Source organism: Marasmius oreades, chromosome 1 (assembly GCF_018924745.1).
Source record: "Marasmius oreades isolate 03SP1 chromosome 1, whole genome shotgun sequence".
Lineage (NCBI taxonomy): Eukaryota > Fungi > Basidiomycota > Agaricomycetes > Agaricales > Marasmiaceae > Marasmius > Marasmius oreades.
Window position 1 is genome coordinate 2921868 of NC_057323.1, and position 15259 is coordinate 2937126.

At 47.6% G+C, this 15259-nt stretch overlaps 6 protein-coding genes across 6 annotated transcripts; 2 read left to right on the forward strand and 4 right to left on the reverse strand.

Moving 5' to 3' along the window:
- Window positions 1-37: 37 nt before the first annotated feature.
- On the forward strand, window positions 38-1136 carry E1B28_000933 (uncharacterized protein; the record flags this gene model as incomplete). Its single annotated transcript, XM_043146823.1, has 4 exons — window positions 38-368; window positions 422-569; window positions 634-851; window positions 913-1136. 4 exons carry the CDS (start codon window positions 38-40, stop codon window positions 1134-1136), a joined length of 921 nt encoding a protein of 306 aa, XP_043015528.1.
- A 631-nt stretch (window positions 1137-1767) lies between these two features.
- Window positions 1768-6877, forward strand: E1B28_000934 (uncharacterized protein; the record flags this gene model as incomplete). The annotated part of the gene is made up of 17 exons (XM_043146824.1): window positions 1768-1978; window positions 2041-2331; window positions 2394-2547; window positions 2595-2940; window positions 2992-3279; window positions 3333-3548; window positions 3598-3723; window positions 3777-3933; window positions 3995-4164; window positions 4224-4437; window positions 4508-5047; window positions 5105-5277; window positions 5325-5542; window positions 5593-5776; window positions 5826-6241; window positions 6302-6412; window positions 6467-6877. 17 exons carry the CDS (start codon window positions 1768-1770, stop codon window positions 6711-6713), a joined length of 4062 nt encoding a protein of 1353 aa, XP_043015529.1. The 3' UTR covers window positions 6714-6877.
- Window positions 6878-7175: 298 nt separating this feature from the next.
- On the reverse strand, window positions 7176-8332 carry E1B28_000935 (uncharacterized protein). The gene is made up of 6 exons (XM_043146825.1): window positions 8213-8332; window positions 7866-8147; window positions 7717-7808; window positions 7596-7655; window positions 7500-7541; window positions 7176-7434 (listed from the first exon to the last, which is right to left on the reverse strand). The coding sequence occupies exons 1-6, from the start codon at window positions 8304-8306 to the stop codon at window positions 7381-7383; spliced, it is 624 nt and encodes a 207-aa protein (XP_043015530.1). The 5' UTR covers window positions 8307-8332; the 3' UTR covers window positions 7176-7380.
- A 137-nt stretch (window positions 8333-8469) lies between these two features.
- On the reverse strand, window positions 8470-10114 carry E1B28_000936 (uncharacterized protein). The gene is made up of 7 exons (XM_043146826.1): window positions 9991-10114; window positions 9595-9940; window positions 9389-9539; window positions 9105-9282; window positions 8894-9047; window positions 8638-8828; window positions 8470-8584 (listed from the first exon to the last, which is right to left on the reverse strand). The coding sequence occupies exons 2-7, from the start codon at window positions 9688-9690 to the stop codon at window positions 8569-8571; spliced, it is 786 nt and encodes a 261-aa protein (XP_043015531.1). The 5' UTR covers window positions 9691-9940; window positions 9991-10114; the 3' UTR covers window positions 8470-8568.
- A 205-nt stretch (window positions 10115-10319) lies between these two features.
- E1B28_000937 (uncharacterized protein) lies at window positions 10320-13840 on the reverse strand (the record flags this gene model as incomplete). The annotated part of the gene is made up of 8 exons (XM_043146827.1): window positions 10320-10374; window positions 10442-11316; window positions 11369-11455; window positions 11510-12310; window positions 12362-12613; window positions 12666-13274; window positions 13333-13565; window positions 13645-13840. The coding sequence occupies 8 exons, from the start codon at window positions 13838-13840 to the stop codon at window positions 10320-10322; spliced, it is 3108 nt and encodes a 1035-aa protein (XP_043015532.1).
- A 5-nt stretch (window positions 13841-13845) lies between these two features.
- E1B28_000938 (uncharacterized protein) lies at window positions 13846-15132 on the reverse strand. The gene is made up of 9 exons (XM_043146828.1): window positions 15007-15132; window positions 14929-14953; window positions 14870-14876; window positions 14739-14820; window positions 14548-14685; window positions 14425-14494; window positions 14175-14359; window positions 14091-14119; window positions 13846-14035 (listed from the first exon to the last, which is right to left on the reverse strand). The coding sequence occupies exons 1-9, from the start codon at window positions 15044-15046 to the stop codon at window positions 13955-13957; spliced, it is 657 nt and encodes a 218-aa protein (XP_043015533.1). The 5' UTR covers window positions 15047-15132; the 3' UTR covers window positions 13846-13954.
- Window positions 15133-15259: the final 127 nt, after the last annotated feature.

Below are 15259 nucleotides of genomic sequence, written 5' to 3' on the forward strand. Positions count from 1 at the left end.
CCAGAGAAATATTATATATTTTTCTTCCAGTAGCCCAATGACTCGCATAACGAACTTCGGTCGAAAACGGACGTATCTCCAATCTACTTCAGGCTACTGGGCGAAAGAAGGATCCCAAGGATCTCCATCCGTAGCCGTATCGAACGAGGCTAGTGAACAACCACCAAAAAAGAAAAGAAAACGGACCAAGAAGTCTCAAAGGACTGGAAACGCCAGCAATGCACAGGAGACTTCAAATGATCACACCCCGCCTGTATCTCAACCAGGTCCTTCCGGTGACCAGCCACAACTAGTCAAATCTACCCAGAAGCGGCAGAAGAAATCCAAAAAGGATAAGCACAGACAGGGAAAGCGCATAGATAAGGATGGTGCGCTCATTCGTCAATTCATAACTGAGACTGAGCTGATTTTACATGAAAAGCTGCCATACGATCCGAGTCTCGTAGGCTCAACAGAATAATGAAACGCAATGTGGATACGACGTGTTTCGCTTGTCGTGAAAAAGGGCATTCTGCAAAGGATTGTCCAAAGGAGGGAGGGGATAAGAAGAGTGTCGGCATCTGTTATCGGTGGGTGGTTCTAGTTCAAATATGTGCGATTCATTCATGCTCAAAAACTACATATAATACATAGGTGTGGGTCATCCAAACATAATCTGTCCCTCTGTAAGAAACCTGAAGATCTTCTCGATCCTCTACCGTTTGCAACTTGTTTTGTGTGTAATGGCAAGGGCCATCTAGCTTCTGGCTGCTCCCAGAACAAGGACAAAGGCGTCTACCCGAATGGGGGGTTTTGCAAATTATGTGGCGATACCTCTCATTTGGCGAAAAATTGCGGGATCAGGAAAAGAGGTGTGTTTATTCGTTTGTGCTTCCTTCATGATTTTCATTGACCAACTCAATGACACTGCAGACGCGAATACCTTAACGCAGGTCATAGGGGTAGAACGCGATATTGGAGGAGATGAGGATGATTTCCACATAATTGGGAGGAGGAAGCAGGAGCTAGATAAAGAGGAGAAGAGGGATGAGAAGATCCACAAGTCGATGAACATCAAGGTTGGCGCTCAATCCGGCGTTATGAAGTCGTGCGGAAAAGTAACAGCACCCCAAGCAAAGACGGTCGTTTATTTTTGACTGGCGATAACCAACGACTAAATATGGCTCAATAAATGCTTCAACAGCTCATCGACTGTTGTGAACGGTCGGCCAGCATAATCATTTTCCGGCAACAGCCCTTTTGTTCTTTGGTCAACCGCATATCGGTTCTTGTACCGTCTTTCGATTATCAAAGCGAATCGGATGTCTCGCATTGTTATTCCTTCACGCCGGATGCTGGAAGGAGGTTTTGGTCGTATGTGTTCGATGAAGTATAACAACAAGTTTGGTGGCAAATTTGCAGAGTGCGTTCTGACACCAAGGAGAACATGAGGTCGTGGGCCCTCGTCGTATTGCAGAGTCAAGGGATGGTGCTATCCGTTTTTAATTGTCAATAGTGAGATTATAGATAGTGAAGAGTCAGAGTACTATTCACGTTTTCGTCTTCTGCAATCTCAAGAACGTCTTTCATAAATTCGAGGGCACTGGGACCCTTTTCGAATTGAAATATTTTCTGTAGAGTTGGGAAACAGTTTGTTTTTGGGACAAAGTCGACGCGCCATTGAGAACCGCAATGTAGCGGAAAGAGGTATTGTTCTACTTCTTGAGGTGTAAGCCACGGTGTTGGCCACCCAGAAACGGGTGGAGGCAAGTCTGAAGCCATACTGAAATGTCGACGAACCCCGCGAGGACCGTGGTTGATGATGGTTCTGAACATAGGCGACGAACCTTAGCTAGTGTCATCATGGCGCCGACTCTCCCGACCTCCCTTACTCCTCATATTTGCGTTTTATCCTCCCCAGATCTAAATGAGCTTCTATCAACTTCTTCTCTACCTTCAATACCAGATGTTCTCCAATCGTTCTCTCCATTTCCACAGGGTCAGCTATTCAGGTCTTCACACATTTCGTCTTCCCACTCACTCATGTATTACCGTCTTCAGTGACCACTAGAACTACTACTCTCACTTCTGTGACGCATGCCTCTTTTGGTCTCCGTTTTTCCGATCTCGAGCAAGTGGAAGCTACGTGTAAAGAAGACGAGGAGCAGCGTGCTAATCGTACTTTGGATTGGATCGCCAACCGTATAAGCCAGCGATGTGGCCGTTGGGTTGAGGATCTGGAAAGGTTGGGTGAAAAGGCAACCAGAATGCCTTGGTGGGAGGAGTTGAAGCGATGTACAGAAGGCGACACCACGCCGGTTCGGAACGAGACCTGGAATCATCCAGCTGCCAGTGCGTAATTACTCCTCTTACGATTCATTTGAATCGACCTGAACCCTCGGTCTGGATTACAGTAATATTAGCTGTATCAACGAATGCTCCGAATCCACTCCAAGCAGTAACCACACTCCATTCTCGTCCTACCGATTTACCATCATGGGTCGACCCATCCCATTTAAAATTTACGCTCATAGTTCACCCTAAAGACTCGGCACTGTCCGATGAAGAGTAGGTTACATTTCTTAATACGCTATACAACTCTCACCCATCCCTAGAGCTGGAGCGTTATACAACGCCGTCAAGAAACAATACGGATTGCATACTTACATGTTACCACTCGATCTGCCAAATCCACCACCTGCTCCTGTACCAGTACCTGCTACCATGCCCCGACTCCCGCCTCAGAATGCAGACTCGCCCGATTTTCGGCCACCCCCTACGCCCTATACGCCCCATGCACCTCAGCTTCCCACTGCCAACTCAAAGCCAGTCAACTTACTCGTAAACACCTTACAAATGAATGAGAAAGATATTCAACAGACTGCTAGATTCACGAGAGAATTTCTGGTTATGAGTCTGATTCCATGGATGGAGAGATGCGTGGTTGAGTGGAATGAAAGTGTGAGGCCCTTGACTATTCTTCAACCTACGATGTTCTGATTACTCTCCAAGTTTTCATCAACAAGGCGTCTGCCGTCACGATTGTTTTCTTCTACCCGTCGTCTCTTTGGTTCTCCTGCGCCTTCACCCGCACCCGGTCAGCATCAAAGCGCGTCGTCAGTATCGTCTATCCCTGTCAGGTCAAACACTTCCAATGGAATTCTACCAAACCCAGCAAATGTACAAGGTACACCACCCCCACAACAACGACGGTTGGCCGAGTTTGCTACTATATTAGGTGATCTCAAATTGGCCGCGTCAGTCTGGGACTCTCTGCAGAAGGAAAGCAAGGGCGGGTCGGTGAGTTTTCACGTTTTATATGGTGTGCTGGTTCTAACCAAGACACGGGTTAGGAAATTTTGCCTTTGATACTATCTCCTTCCCCTGCCGTTCAGCTTCACGTCTCAAATGCTATCAGTGCCTTATACGGATCATCAGTCGATCCCCCACCGCATGCACAACTTCGAGCCATTCAATACGCAGTCCGATGGGAGATGGGGATTGATCCGTCAGAATTCTCAGGGAATATATTGGAGGGCGAGAGGTGGTTGGTTTGGGTGGCTAGACATGTAAGCCGGTGCCTTATCATACCTTCGTCGCATTTAATATTCCATCTAGTCCGACGAGGCACCAGCAGCAATATTGTTGGCCCATGCAGCATTCCTAAGTGTTAAGAAGAGAGCTGGCCGACGCGCAGCCCTCTGGTACATGTCTGCTGCGAGGAGATTAGAAAAATGTGGGATTGTGAGCTAAAATCGATATCCATACGTTGATCATAGTAACGCTTTGATATGCAGAAACCATTAACAATGTTTTTTCTCCGAAAAGCTCATGATCTGTGGAATCATCCCCCCAAAAAGGAGCTTTCTCCCTCCTTTTGGGACTCAGAAGGAGTGGATCCCTCAAAAACCTTTAGTTTTGATGCCATAACTGCCAGCATTGAATACCCACTGGGTATGATTAGTGCAACCACTTCCTGGATAACAACTGATATTGTCGTTTCACTTATCTATAGCCCGCCTCCTATATACAACTGGAGACGTGAGCAACTCTGTTCGATTATTCTTGAACCTTTTGCAAAGCTCCTGCTCGCCCCGACTACACAATATCTCATCCGATAATGAAGACGCTTCGTTACCCGACAATGACGACCTTTACATCGACGAGTTTAGGATCGCTCTCGAGGTGTGTTATATACTTCTGTACCTGGTCATCTTCAGAAGCTCTCTGATATTAGCCGCCAGCACCTGAAGTCGACATCCCATGATGCAGACCTTTGTTCCACCTTGAAATTATCTTTCACTTTCTGCGTGCCTCAGGAAATAAGGGTGCGCTACTCGCGGGGCGATCAACAGAATGAAATCAAGTGGTCGGAACGCGAATTGATCTGGAATGAGTTCCGCAAATCTCGAGGGATCACTCAAGGACTTTTGAAGGACTGCAAGGCTTCGGTCAATGGTTCGTTATTTCTTCCACGTCTGTTGGTCGGAGGATGATGATATGCTGATTACAACAACGATGAATGCAGAGACGTTCTGGATCGACTTGGTCGTCCGAAATCCACTTCATGTTGAAGTCAATCTCGCCAACTTGACCTTAGATATTCAAGAGGCTGGTTCAACCACACCCTCGTCCTCAACGTCCTTCATTGAAACGGAAGTTCTAAGTAATGTCACTCTCCACCCAAGAGAAATGAGAACAATACCGATTGCCGTAAAATCGACGAAGGCCACTTCTTTGATTATCACTCATGCTCATTACGACTTTCTTTCCCTTTTGCCTAATACCGAGTCTCTATCCTTTCGAGGACGACGTCTACACAGCACTCCGGCTCAACGCCAGACGCCTACTTATGCACCTGATGTTCTCCTCAAGGTGGACGTCGCCGAAGCAGACCACAAATTACTGGCCAATTTCCTTGAAAGTCACCGATTAGTCCTGAATCAGGGCGAGAACTCAAGTCTTCGGCTTTGGCTTTCTAATGCGGGAAAGCGACCTATAAGTGAAGCGTGGATAGTCTCTGATCCTGATGATGAGTTCTGTTTGGATACTAACGAAGATGCTGCTGGTGAATATATTTTTGGTTAATACCCCAAGTTTCCTTGACTGAATGATTAATGCACAGAAAGCCTTAAGAGCCAGGAGACAATCCACTGCGGCAATGTGCTTGCTGCCAGAGACCCTTACCTACTATCCATTGATTATTTAGGACCGGGCGACGACTTTGAGGTCCGTGTGACACTACATGCCGTCGGCCTGGGAGAACGGGATTTGTCTTTCCTCATTGTCTATCGGGAGGTATGAACGTTGCGACTCAAGATTGCCCTTACTCATACTTTTCATAGGATACTTCTGAGTCCTATCATCAAGTTCGCGTCACAAAAAGTTTCGATGTCAAACCTTTGTTTAAATGCATGATACATGCTCGGCCCTCCCCGCATCTTGAGGACCTGTATTTCATGGAGCTTCATCTCGATAATATATCCTCGAGGACAGTACAGTTTACGCAGGTTACCACGTTGAGTCCTCATTGGACGTGTCACGCAATAAAGCGAGGCGACCCGTAAGTTGCTCCCAATCTCAGCCGGCTCGATTCAGACTTTTCGCCTCCAGCGGACCGTTACTTCCGCTACAGTCTTGTCGTTTTCATTTCGGTGTTAAACATTGGCAAGAATCTCAAGGATTCAATGACGCAACTGAATTTGTAAAAGGCAAATTCAGGCAAGTACTTCAAGGTCGAGAGGTCAATCACTCTGACCCACCTCCCGTCGCCCTGTGTTGCAATCATGTTCTAAAGGTAAAGGCTGAGATTACAAATATCTCGTCTAGTACTCACTCCACAACAGCCATCCCATCCGACCACTCACGCAATACGCCGATTTATCTTCAGCAGGCGCCGTCATGCCGTGGCACAGTCCATTCGTTGTTCCCATCCCCACATCACCTCCCGCACGCATCGGTATATCTTCCCGTTGTACAACCCAGCTGCTTTAGATGTTCTTCTTTCATGGGCAATACCTTCCGAAGGCCGGTCTGGTTATCTCCATGTTTCGGGCCTCAATATTGGCGTTGGTCATGCAGCGCTTGGAGACATCCTGGAAGAAGCGGAGAATACCAAGACAACTAGCATGTATTCTGAAACACGCCAGGAGCGATTAGAGGTATTCCAAGCTATCCGAGATAGCGAATGGAATACGGAGATGAACCCGTTAGTGGTGCACGTTATAGCACCTCACATCGTGAAGCATGACTTTTCAAAGGGGTATGTATAATTTCTTCCTCTGCTTTGCAGATTGAGGCATTTAAGGTATTTGATTTATAGTCCCTGTAGTACCACGGCGACAGTACTCATCCGGAACTATTCTGCGACTTTAACTTCACGCTTCGCCCTGAAATTAAGTAGTGACCCTGTTTTGTATTCAGCAGCAGCACTGTGAGTCCCGTCCTTGAACTATCTACGTATTGCCTCACATGTGTCGATTACTAGGAACAACGATTCACCTGCACCTTACACTGGCCGCACGACCTATAGAGGTATAATCAAGCCATATCAAGACACATCTGTGGAGGTCAAACTGTGGATAAGTAGACCCGGGTCCTACGTTCTGGGAGGATGGCGTTTAGAAACAGAGGTATTAGAGGATGAAGGTGCCCACGTACGCCATCGGTATGTACAGGAACCTTCAGCAGAAGAGACTCAGACTCTGCCTCGTATTGTTGTATGCTCAGAATGAGGCAAGGTAGACTACATACTATAATTGCATATGTATGGTGGAAAGGTTACACAGTCGTTTCACAGCAGCTACAGTCACCATATTTCATAATGATAGTATTAAGTAGATTGCATATGGTATCCGCCGTGATGCATGAAGAATTGCGGGGGTCCCACTTACGGGAGACGAACAAAGTTGCATAACATACAACTTTCAGGCCTTCAAGCTTCAGCTTCAGGGCTCATCTAGGTTCATATGCGGTTTTGCGGACCCACCGACGCAAGTTTCCCTGTGTGAGAGATACCCATGTCTTGCCCATTTCAAGTCGATCAGGAAGCCGAGAAAGAGGTCGCTGATCAGTGCCTTTTCGGGCAGTTTTCTTCTCGATCCTCTCCATCCGTGGCAGAGTTTACTTATGGTGGTGAGAATCCAGAAGAAGAAAGCCTGAACATCCACTGTAATGAGGACGCCATCAGTAAAGGCTACCAGCGCAGGGAAAATCGCTCTTGAACAATACGCTGCCACAGTAAGCAATAAACATTGTAAAAGATTGATATTTACTGTAATGCATAAGGGTTTTTGGGGTCCCACTCTTGTGCATTATGAGATATCGTATTGTAGATCGTCTGCATAGGAAATATAGCAAGTAACATCGCCCTTTCTTCAAGGTCGAGCTCAGCATCCCGCGTCAGTCCCGAATATCCTTCCTCTTGAATTTCTTGACGCGCACGTTGAAGTATGTCTAGAAGATGCGAGGTGAGGATACGAGTGAGTGTAATGGCCAGATATTCAATATTCAATACTCACCCCAACAAGGAACTGAATGAGATTGAAATAGAGTACCCACAACTACAAACATCTCGCTCTCAGTTGAGATCGGGAACACAGAAAATGATCACTCACGGGCAAGGGGATATACTTTTGAGCGATGACCATAGACAACGGCGATACAATCCAAGTAGTCTAGACAACACGTGTCAGTCGAGCTCTTATATACAAAGACGCATTTGGGAGGAAGTCGCACCCGCACGACAGGCCAAAACCCAGTTTTGATTGTCCTGGCGATCCCCTCTTTGGTTCGTGCACCATTGATTATGGCCATTGAAGTCAGATATGCTTCCCAAAGTCATATTAGCTTCGCTGTTTCCACTTCCACTTGTGCACGCGACTTACCTAACGCTTGAATTGGTGAGATTAGTAGATTATGAACAAAAATCTGGGCCATCTTAGCTTGCACTCCCACTTTCCCGGCAAAGAACTTCTGCAGCGACCCGACAAGGACGTGACTGAGAGGTGCGGAGACTAGGAATCCGTATATCGCTAGTTTGACTGCTCTAGTGTCTATTCGTGCCCTAGCCAAAAGATGTTGGAGGATCGGAGCATTTCTTGAAGGTTTTTTCACTGGTGCTCCGGCAATGTGGCTTGCAACCACTTCCTGGAGAAAAGAGATAAATGCTAGGTGGGGATAGGTGGGGACGGTGAAAGTCAGTAGAGAACTGTAAACAACATTTTGCACACACCTGTCGTAAAGGCTTTGGTACGAAGAGGATGAGCGGCGAGTTGTTCTAGGTACTTCACGAGCAGAGGATGAGTGCCTTTTGTTACTTGACTCATGTTGCAGTTGAGAGACAGAGTCCAATGTTCCGTTGGAACATTTGTCGTCGGCTATGCCGGTAATAATAAAGCCGAAAAGCCGTTCCTTACATACCGCGAGTTCGTAACGGTCACGAGTCACAGGACCGTGAATATCTAGATATTGTCTAGATAGACCTGAATTGGCCCATAAAAGAGGCTCATGCGTAACTCCAGATTCTAAGTGAAAGGTATAGGGGCGGTAAATAACAGAAAAGCATTAATCTACGATAATTAAAGTAGGTCATTGTTTTTTGACCCTGCAGAAAAGAGCCGTCAGAAACATTCATAGTGTCCGCGAAGGGAAACATACCAAGCTTTGACGTAGTCGGCCAATGAAACCATGCAAACAGTCTGCCAGATGCCGAGTCCAATGCGAGGGGTGACACCACGGTAGAGTCCTCTGATTCCGTTCTCCTTGTAGATGAAGGCAAGTGTATTAAACACGGTCAATTTTGCGGGACGATTGGTGTTAGCGGCGGCTTCTTTGACCATGGACTGCATCTGTAATCAGGACAAAGATAAGAAGAATGTTTCATCCCTGAGACGAGAAGAATAGATACGCGTACCTCAACTCGGACCACTTCAATAGGCTGATTCCATGTGGCTAAAGCCCCACCAATCGAAGACGCAAAAATTTTATCCACCGCAGAAAGGGTCTCGCCTTCACGTTTACCACGAATCTTACGGATAGTAGATTCTGCCAGTCGGGCAAAACCCATTCTATGAAACATGCATCCGTAAGGCTACATAGCCTTTGATTGACCTGGTTTCACTCACCGAGAGCCCCAGTTAGTGCATTGACGAACAGCCACTGCATTAACACCCTTATTCACACCAGCAATGCCTTCTTTGCGATAGATTTCCATGAACAGAGCCCATGTTGACGGGGGCCGGACTCCAGAGGCAGCGGTTTTCTGACGAGTAATCTCAGCGGTCTTCATACACGTTGTGATTCCTGAAAGAACGATAGTAAGCTGGGGCAATGAATACGGAACACTGACGAGACGCGTCGTTGCAGTAGTTGAAGCCATGGGGCGCGTTCTGCTGTCGCGGTCACTTACCCATCGTGGCATAAGCTTGAGCAACACCGCCAAACATTCCGCCAGCTAATCCAGAAACGGCGGGGTTGAAGCCCATAGCGAGACCAGCAGTTTCCACCTCTGAAGCAGCAAACATAAGAACACCGCCTTTTGTGGAAGCTTCAATCCACGCCTAAGTACCATGGATAGTGAGCAAAGGGCTTTTTGAAAAAAGGAGTGACACGCACCCAAGGAATCAAGCCCTGATAGAAGCCGACGAACCCTCCTCGCGCCCACACCGACTTGCAAGCTTGCAACATTGTTTGAGTCCGATTAGCGGCCATTTGAGTCTTGAGGACCTCCAACGGTTGCCCTAGAGTGGTGACCTAACCCAATGTCAACAGCGTAACCACTATGGTTGGAAACATAGTCTACATGCCTCCTAATAATGAAATGGACGCGCGTGAGTGGTTGTACTCGATTGGTCAATCTTAGAACTCACAAACTGTATTCATTTCAAGGGTAACAGAAGAAAAGATTAATGAAACGTATATGCTTGAAGGACATGCAGCGTCACCATATTCATGATAGCACCTGCACAACGACGTCAAATATCTATCCAGGACGGAGGACGACGCGCTCACCAACGGCAATGTTGGACCAGTTGACACCCTTTTGACCAGGTTCTTTTTGAATGGCCATCGGAAACAAGCTTAGTGAATGGAAGTGGGGGGAGTGGGGGAGGAAACAAAGCGAACGACAACGAAAAATTCTTTGGGTGCGTGCGCGGATTTGTCCGAGGCCGCCTCCGAAGACTCCGCTAGCCACCGCACTACGGCCGCTCCAGTACAACATAAGGGTATGAATTCAGGGATTTATATCCAAGAGGTATACAAAGTAAACCTGAAAGCTAAGAACATTACTAGCGACTAATCTAAGATGAATGCATGGGCGAGTATTGGTAGCTGCGGTTTCATGCGGGAACTGCTTCCTTTGCCGTCGTCAACATTTCGATGTCTTCCTTCAATCTTGGAAACACAACTCGTCAGTAGAGTATTCTCCAGGTAATAGACGAAACCCTTGAATTCGACATACCGTGTAATCTGTTCTTGGCTTTCCTCCTGCTCCTGCTCTAGATACTGGATCTCGAGTGCCTTGGTGGCGACCTGCTTTTCCGTCTCCTGAGCTTTGTCTAAAGCAGCACTGAGCTCCTCTTGCACGAGCTTCATCGCCTTCTCGTGCTCCGCCTGTAGGTCATGCATCTTCAAGTTATGAGCCTCATGCATCTGTTGCAGCTCCTCCTTCGTGACACCTGGTGAGTGAGGTGCAACAGTACCGTTGCTCTTCGGAGCAGCAGGCTCTGCTTCGAGTTTAGCTTTCAAAGTTGCTACCTCTCCCTCCAAATCGGCGACAGTCATAGACAATTCTAGCTTTTGACTGGCCAAGGATGAAATCTCTTCGTCGTGAGCTGCACGAAGTTTGGTGACTTCCTCAGCGCGTGCCTGCGCATTATCCTCTAGCTCACGCTGATGGGCATTGGAGATGTCAGTCAAGGAGGCCTTGGTGAGGGTAAGCATTTCTGTAACCGCATCCAGATCATCCTTCGTATGCGAAAGCTCCTGGGTCAACTTCGTGACCTGTTCGGACTCGCTTTGCGACGAGGCAGAATTTCCAGCTTCGAGAGCACTACGAGCTTCATCCCGTTGAGCTGTCATCGCTTCGAGTTCGGCTCGCAAGGAATCCAGGGCAGCTTTAGCTTTAACAAGGTCATCCTGGGTGGCTTTCAGGTCCAATGTCAGCATATTGATCTTTTTCTCAAAGCCTTTTGCTTGTGTCTCAAGAAGCTCAGAATGTTCATTTCGGAGTCCCTCCAAGGTAGTGTCATGATTTGCCTTAAGCTGTTCAGCTGTTGCGTCGAATTTCGAGCGAACAGCAGCAAGATCTTGTTTGTGGGCTTCCCCAGCTTCAGTCTGAAGAGAAGTGATCAGAAACAGAAAGGCTGTTTGAGATTACGAGCACAACCTTTGCGCGTTCGAAAGCTTCTTGAAGCCATTGTTGGTGTTCAGCTTTGACAGCATCTACTTTCGCGTTGTATTTGGCTTCTTGCCCCTGAGCTTTGATTTAATACATATGTTAGAAATACTATGTGGTGAAAGAACTGACCTCTAGCTCTTCGGTAATCCGTTGTATTTCATCCGAAAGTTCGCTCTGCTTGCTGAGAGATGACTGTGTTGCATCTTCCATGGTGCGTTTATGTTCCTCAGAGGCAGCGACGGCGTTTGCCTTAGTCTGCTCGTGCTCTTCTGCGGCTTTCGCCAACGCTGACTTCGTAGCCTCAAGCTCCGCCGACAATTGACCCTGAACACCACTTTCAGCCCGTAATTGTTCAGCATGACTAGCCTTCAGGGCTTCAGCTTGCGCAGCGTAGTCTGTCTCTTTGACCTTCGCGTCATCTACAGCTTGTTGAATGGCAGCATTAGCGGCTGCCAGCTGTTCTTCGAGCGACTTGAGTTGCTGAGCAGTCTTTCCTCTTTCATCATCTGCAGTTTCCTGTCCTTCCTTCAGTTCCAGAATCTCGACCTCCAGCTCGGACACTCTATTCGCATTCTCCTCCTTCTCGGCACGCAGCTCCGCCACCTGAGTCTCGAGCGAGTCGGCACGGTTAGCCTTATCTTCAAGTGCTTTCGCTTTATCGATCTCTTCCTGGAGGGCTTTCTCGTGCACAGATTTCAAGGAGGTGATTTGCTCCTGTATAGCGGCAAAGTCGGTTTGCGCCTTTAACAAAGCTTCGTGTTCAACAGCTGCGGCTGTCGCCACCTCGGAGGCTGATGAAGAGTGCAAAATCCTTATCTCCTCTAGGTTGCCCTTCGCAGCCTCGACTTGTTCCTCTAGTGCCTTCATCTGACTTTGAAGGTTCTCGATCATTTCTTGCTGGGAACTGATGGTGTTCTTAGATTCCTCGAGCTTGAAATATAATCAGATTACGACCATGTAGCAAAGGTTTCAGTAACGTACCGCTTGTTGCAACGCGTTCAAACTCGACTCGCTTCCGTCAACGCTGGGTTGTGATTTTGACAGCGAGTCTTGAGTATCTTTCAGTTGACTTTCTAGGGATGCTTCCGCCTCCTCCAACTCTCTGATACGCGCTGACTTCGACTCGACGTCTGCTAAAACCTGTTCTAACGAGGCCTTTACTTCCTTTAACTGACTTTCGGCTTCAGAAACAGCCTGTGACTTCGACTGGAGTACTTCCATTGTTTCCTTGAGCTGTGAACTATGCGTTGATCAACATGAATGACTTTAGGTAGAAAAAACTAACCTTCGCCTGTAGGTCCTCAACAATTTTATTGTCACCAGTAACTTCCTTGATGGAAGAGATTGATGGTGTTGCTCTCGTAGGCTTCGAGGATGTAGAAGTAGATCTGGGTAGAGCTTTCGAGGCTGAGACCGAGGGTTTGGAAGCAGAAGAAGACGATATACTCGGGCGGGAAGCCGACTGTGGTGTCTTCCTTGCTGCCTCAGAGATTGAGGCGCGCGGTCGGGAAGTGGAAGAGGCTTTAACGTCGCTTTCATTGCTGGGGGATACAGCGGAAGAACGGGTTGCCGACGCAGGTGTTACTCCTGTCGTGGGCTTTGCACTGACAGAGGAAGATAGCGTCGATCGCGGAGCACTGGTTGCAGGCTTAGATGTTGGAGCAAGGGATGTCCGACGGCTGGCAGCAGTGCTAGCGTTTGAAGTAGCGGTAGCTGGCTTCGTAGTCGTAGTCGCTTTCGGTGCAGTTGAGGAAGCGCTGAAGGATTTCTTCAAAGTGGAGGTAGCTGTAGGTGGTGCTTTGGAAGTCTGAGAAGGTTTGGTAGTAGCCGAAGACGGTTTGGAGATTGTCGCCGGCTTGCTGGCACCAATGCCAAACGTTCCGGAGTTGAGAACCTTGGGAGAAATAAATTTTGAGTAAAGGGATCCCATCAACACATTTTCTTTGACTAACCTTCTTGACCGTGGGCGTCGTTGGTCCACCGTTAGTTCTGCCCGAAACAGTTTTTATTGATACGGATGGTTTCTTCTCCGTAGCAACAGTCTCTTTCTCACTTGGATCTTTCCCTTCATCTGTCGCATTCGTCGTGGTAGGAACTGGAACTGGCGTTTCGGCAGGGATGTCAGGACGTGCAACGGCGTCGAACTCGTCCTTTGTCTCTTCAGGTAGGTCCTGTGAGTCATCCACTGGAGCCAGACGGAATAATAAATCGCAGTCAACCTATGGGAAGCAGGGAAGTAAAAAGACAAAAAAACATAAACACACCCTCGTCATTGTCGCTCTGAGAATTGACAATATATTCGAGGTCCTTTACCCTCTCTGCAGGGGAATTTGTGCTCTGCACGTCGGGTCCGGCCATAGTCGAGATAGCGAGGGTGATTTTAACCCGACAGAGGGTTACGCGGTCCAACACCCAACTTGCTGGAGAAATCCGAGTCGTGTCACCAAACTGTGAGAACATTTCTACCCGATCTGGCAACACGCCGATCTACGCGACGCGTGAAATGGTCATGAATATCCGATACATAGACAATATTTACATAGTTTTACCGGTGCCCATCTAGGTTCTTCCTATCTAAATCACCGAAGCATACAAGTTGAGAGCATTCAAAGCTGGCTCCTTCAAGCTGTGGTGGTTGTAGCTCAGAACCGCAACCTACAAGAGTCAGGTCAGCGTCGATAAAGTCGATCACAGCATTGGTTTAACATACTCCACACGGCTCAACGTTGAAATGAGTACCTTGTTCGAGCGAGTCGATCAGGACTATTCGACCTGCAGAGACAACTTAACTCACCAAGGCGGAGCGGAAACTCGATCCATCGCGAAATAAGAACGCGACTGAAATGACCATGGGCGACAATCATGACATCCCGAGTATTGAGACCTTCTTCGTAGTACTGACGATGATACTCCCGTACTTTGGCGATGATGGTATCAGCCCGGGCTTGCATCTCTTCAACAGATTCGCCACCCGGGCAGCTTAGCCGAATTTTTTAAAGATCAGCTCCCCGTTCAAAAAAAGCGAACGACAATCGATTACACACCCATCCTCCCAGATACTCCAGGTTGGATTCTTCTCCTTGATTTCCGAGGAACGGAGACCTTCATATTCACCTTGGAGATATGAGTACAAAGAAAATCGAGTAAAGTAGTCAACGAAAACACACCATAATCCCATTCGCGACATTCTTCAGTCAAGATATGGTTGGGAGTTCCAACATGCTCAAACAAGAGATGGAAAGTTTTATGGGCACGTCGGCGCGGCGAGACGAAGACCGTGCATAAGTTTTTTCGGTCAATTACCTCTAAAAATGGGAGAAAGTTGGGTCATGAAATCAGAGGGTGAGGTATTGCGCACTTCCTTCCCCGACCAGGTGTTGAGCCACGTCTTTAATCTCTTCTTCGCCTCTTTTAGTCAAGGGTATATCGGAACGGCCAGTCTACAAATAAGTTCAGCACTACATGAATCGAGGCGAATCGGAAACCTACATGTCTCCTGCATAGATGGATCAGCTCACACCAACGATAAATCGTAGGACACTGCTTACCCGTTCAAAGACCATTCCGTTTCGCCTGCATGGGTTTAATATATCGGTTGAGTGATATGTGTAGAGTGAATTACACACCATGTCGAACGAGAAATAGGCGAGGTGTTGGACGGGACATGATGATAGATAGTAAAAAGACAGGACGAGGGTGTGATGGAGCTGTGCTTCTGAGCTTTTCATTAATCCCAGCTAATTATAATTACCGGTAAACGTGCGCGGCCTTCGAAACTAACTACGTCACTTGTCCAATTTGAGACAAAGCGATGCTTGATGACCCGTGAGACAATTAATTCATTGAAAATATCACCGTCTTCGCCACGGCAGGCCACGG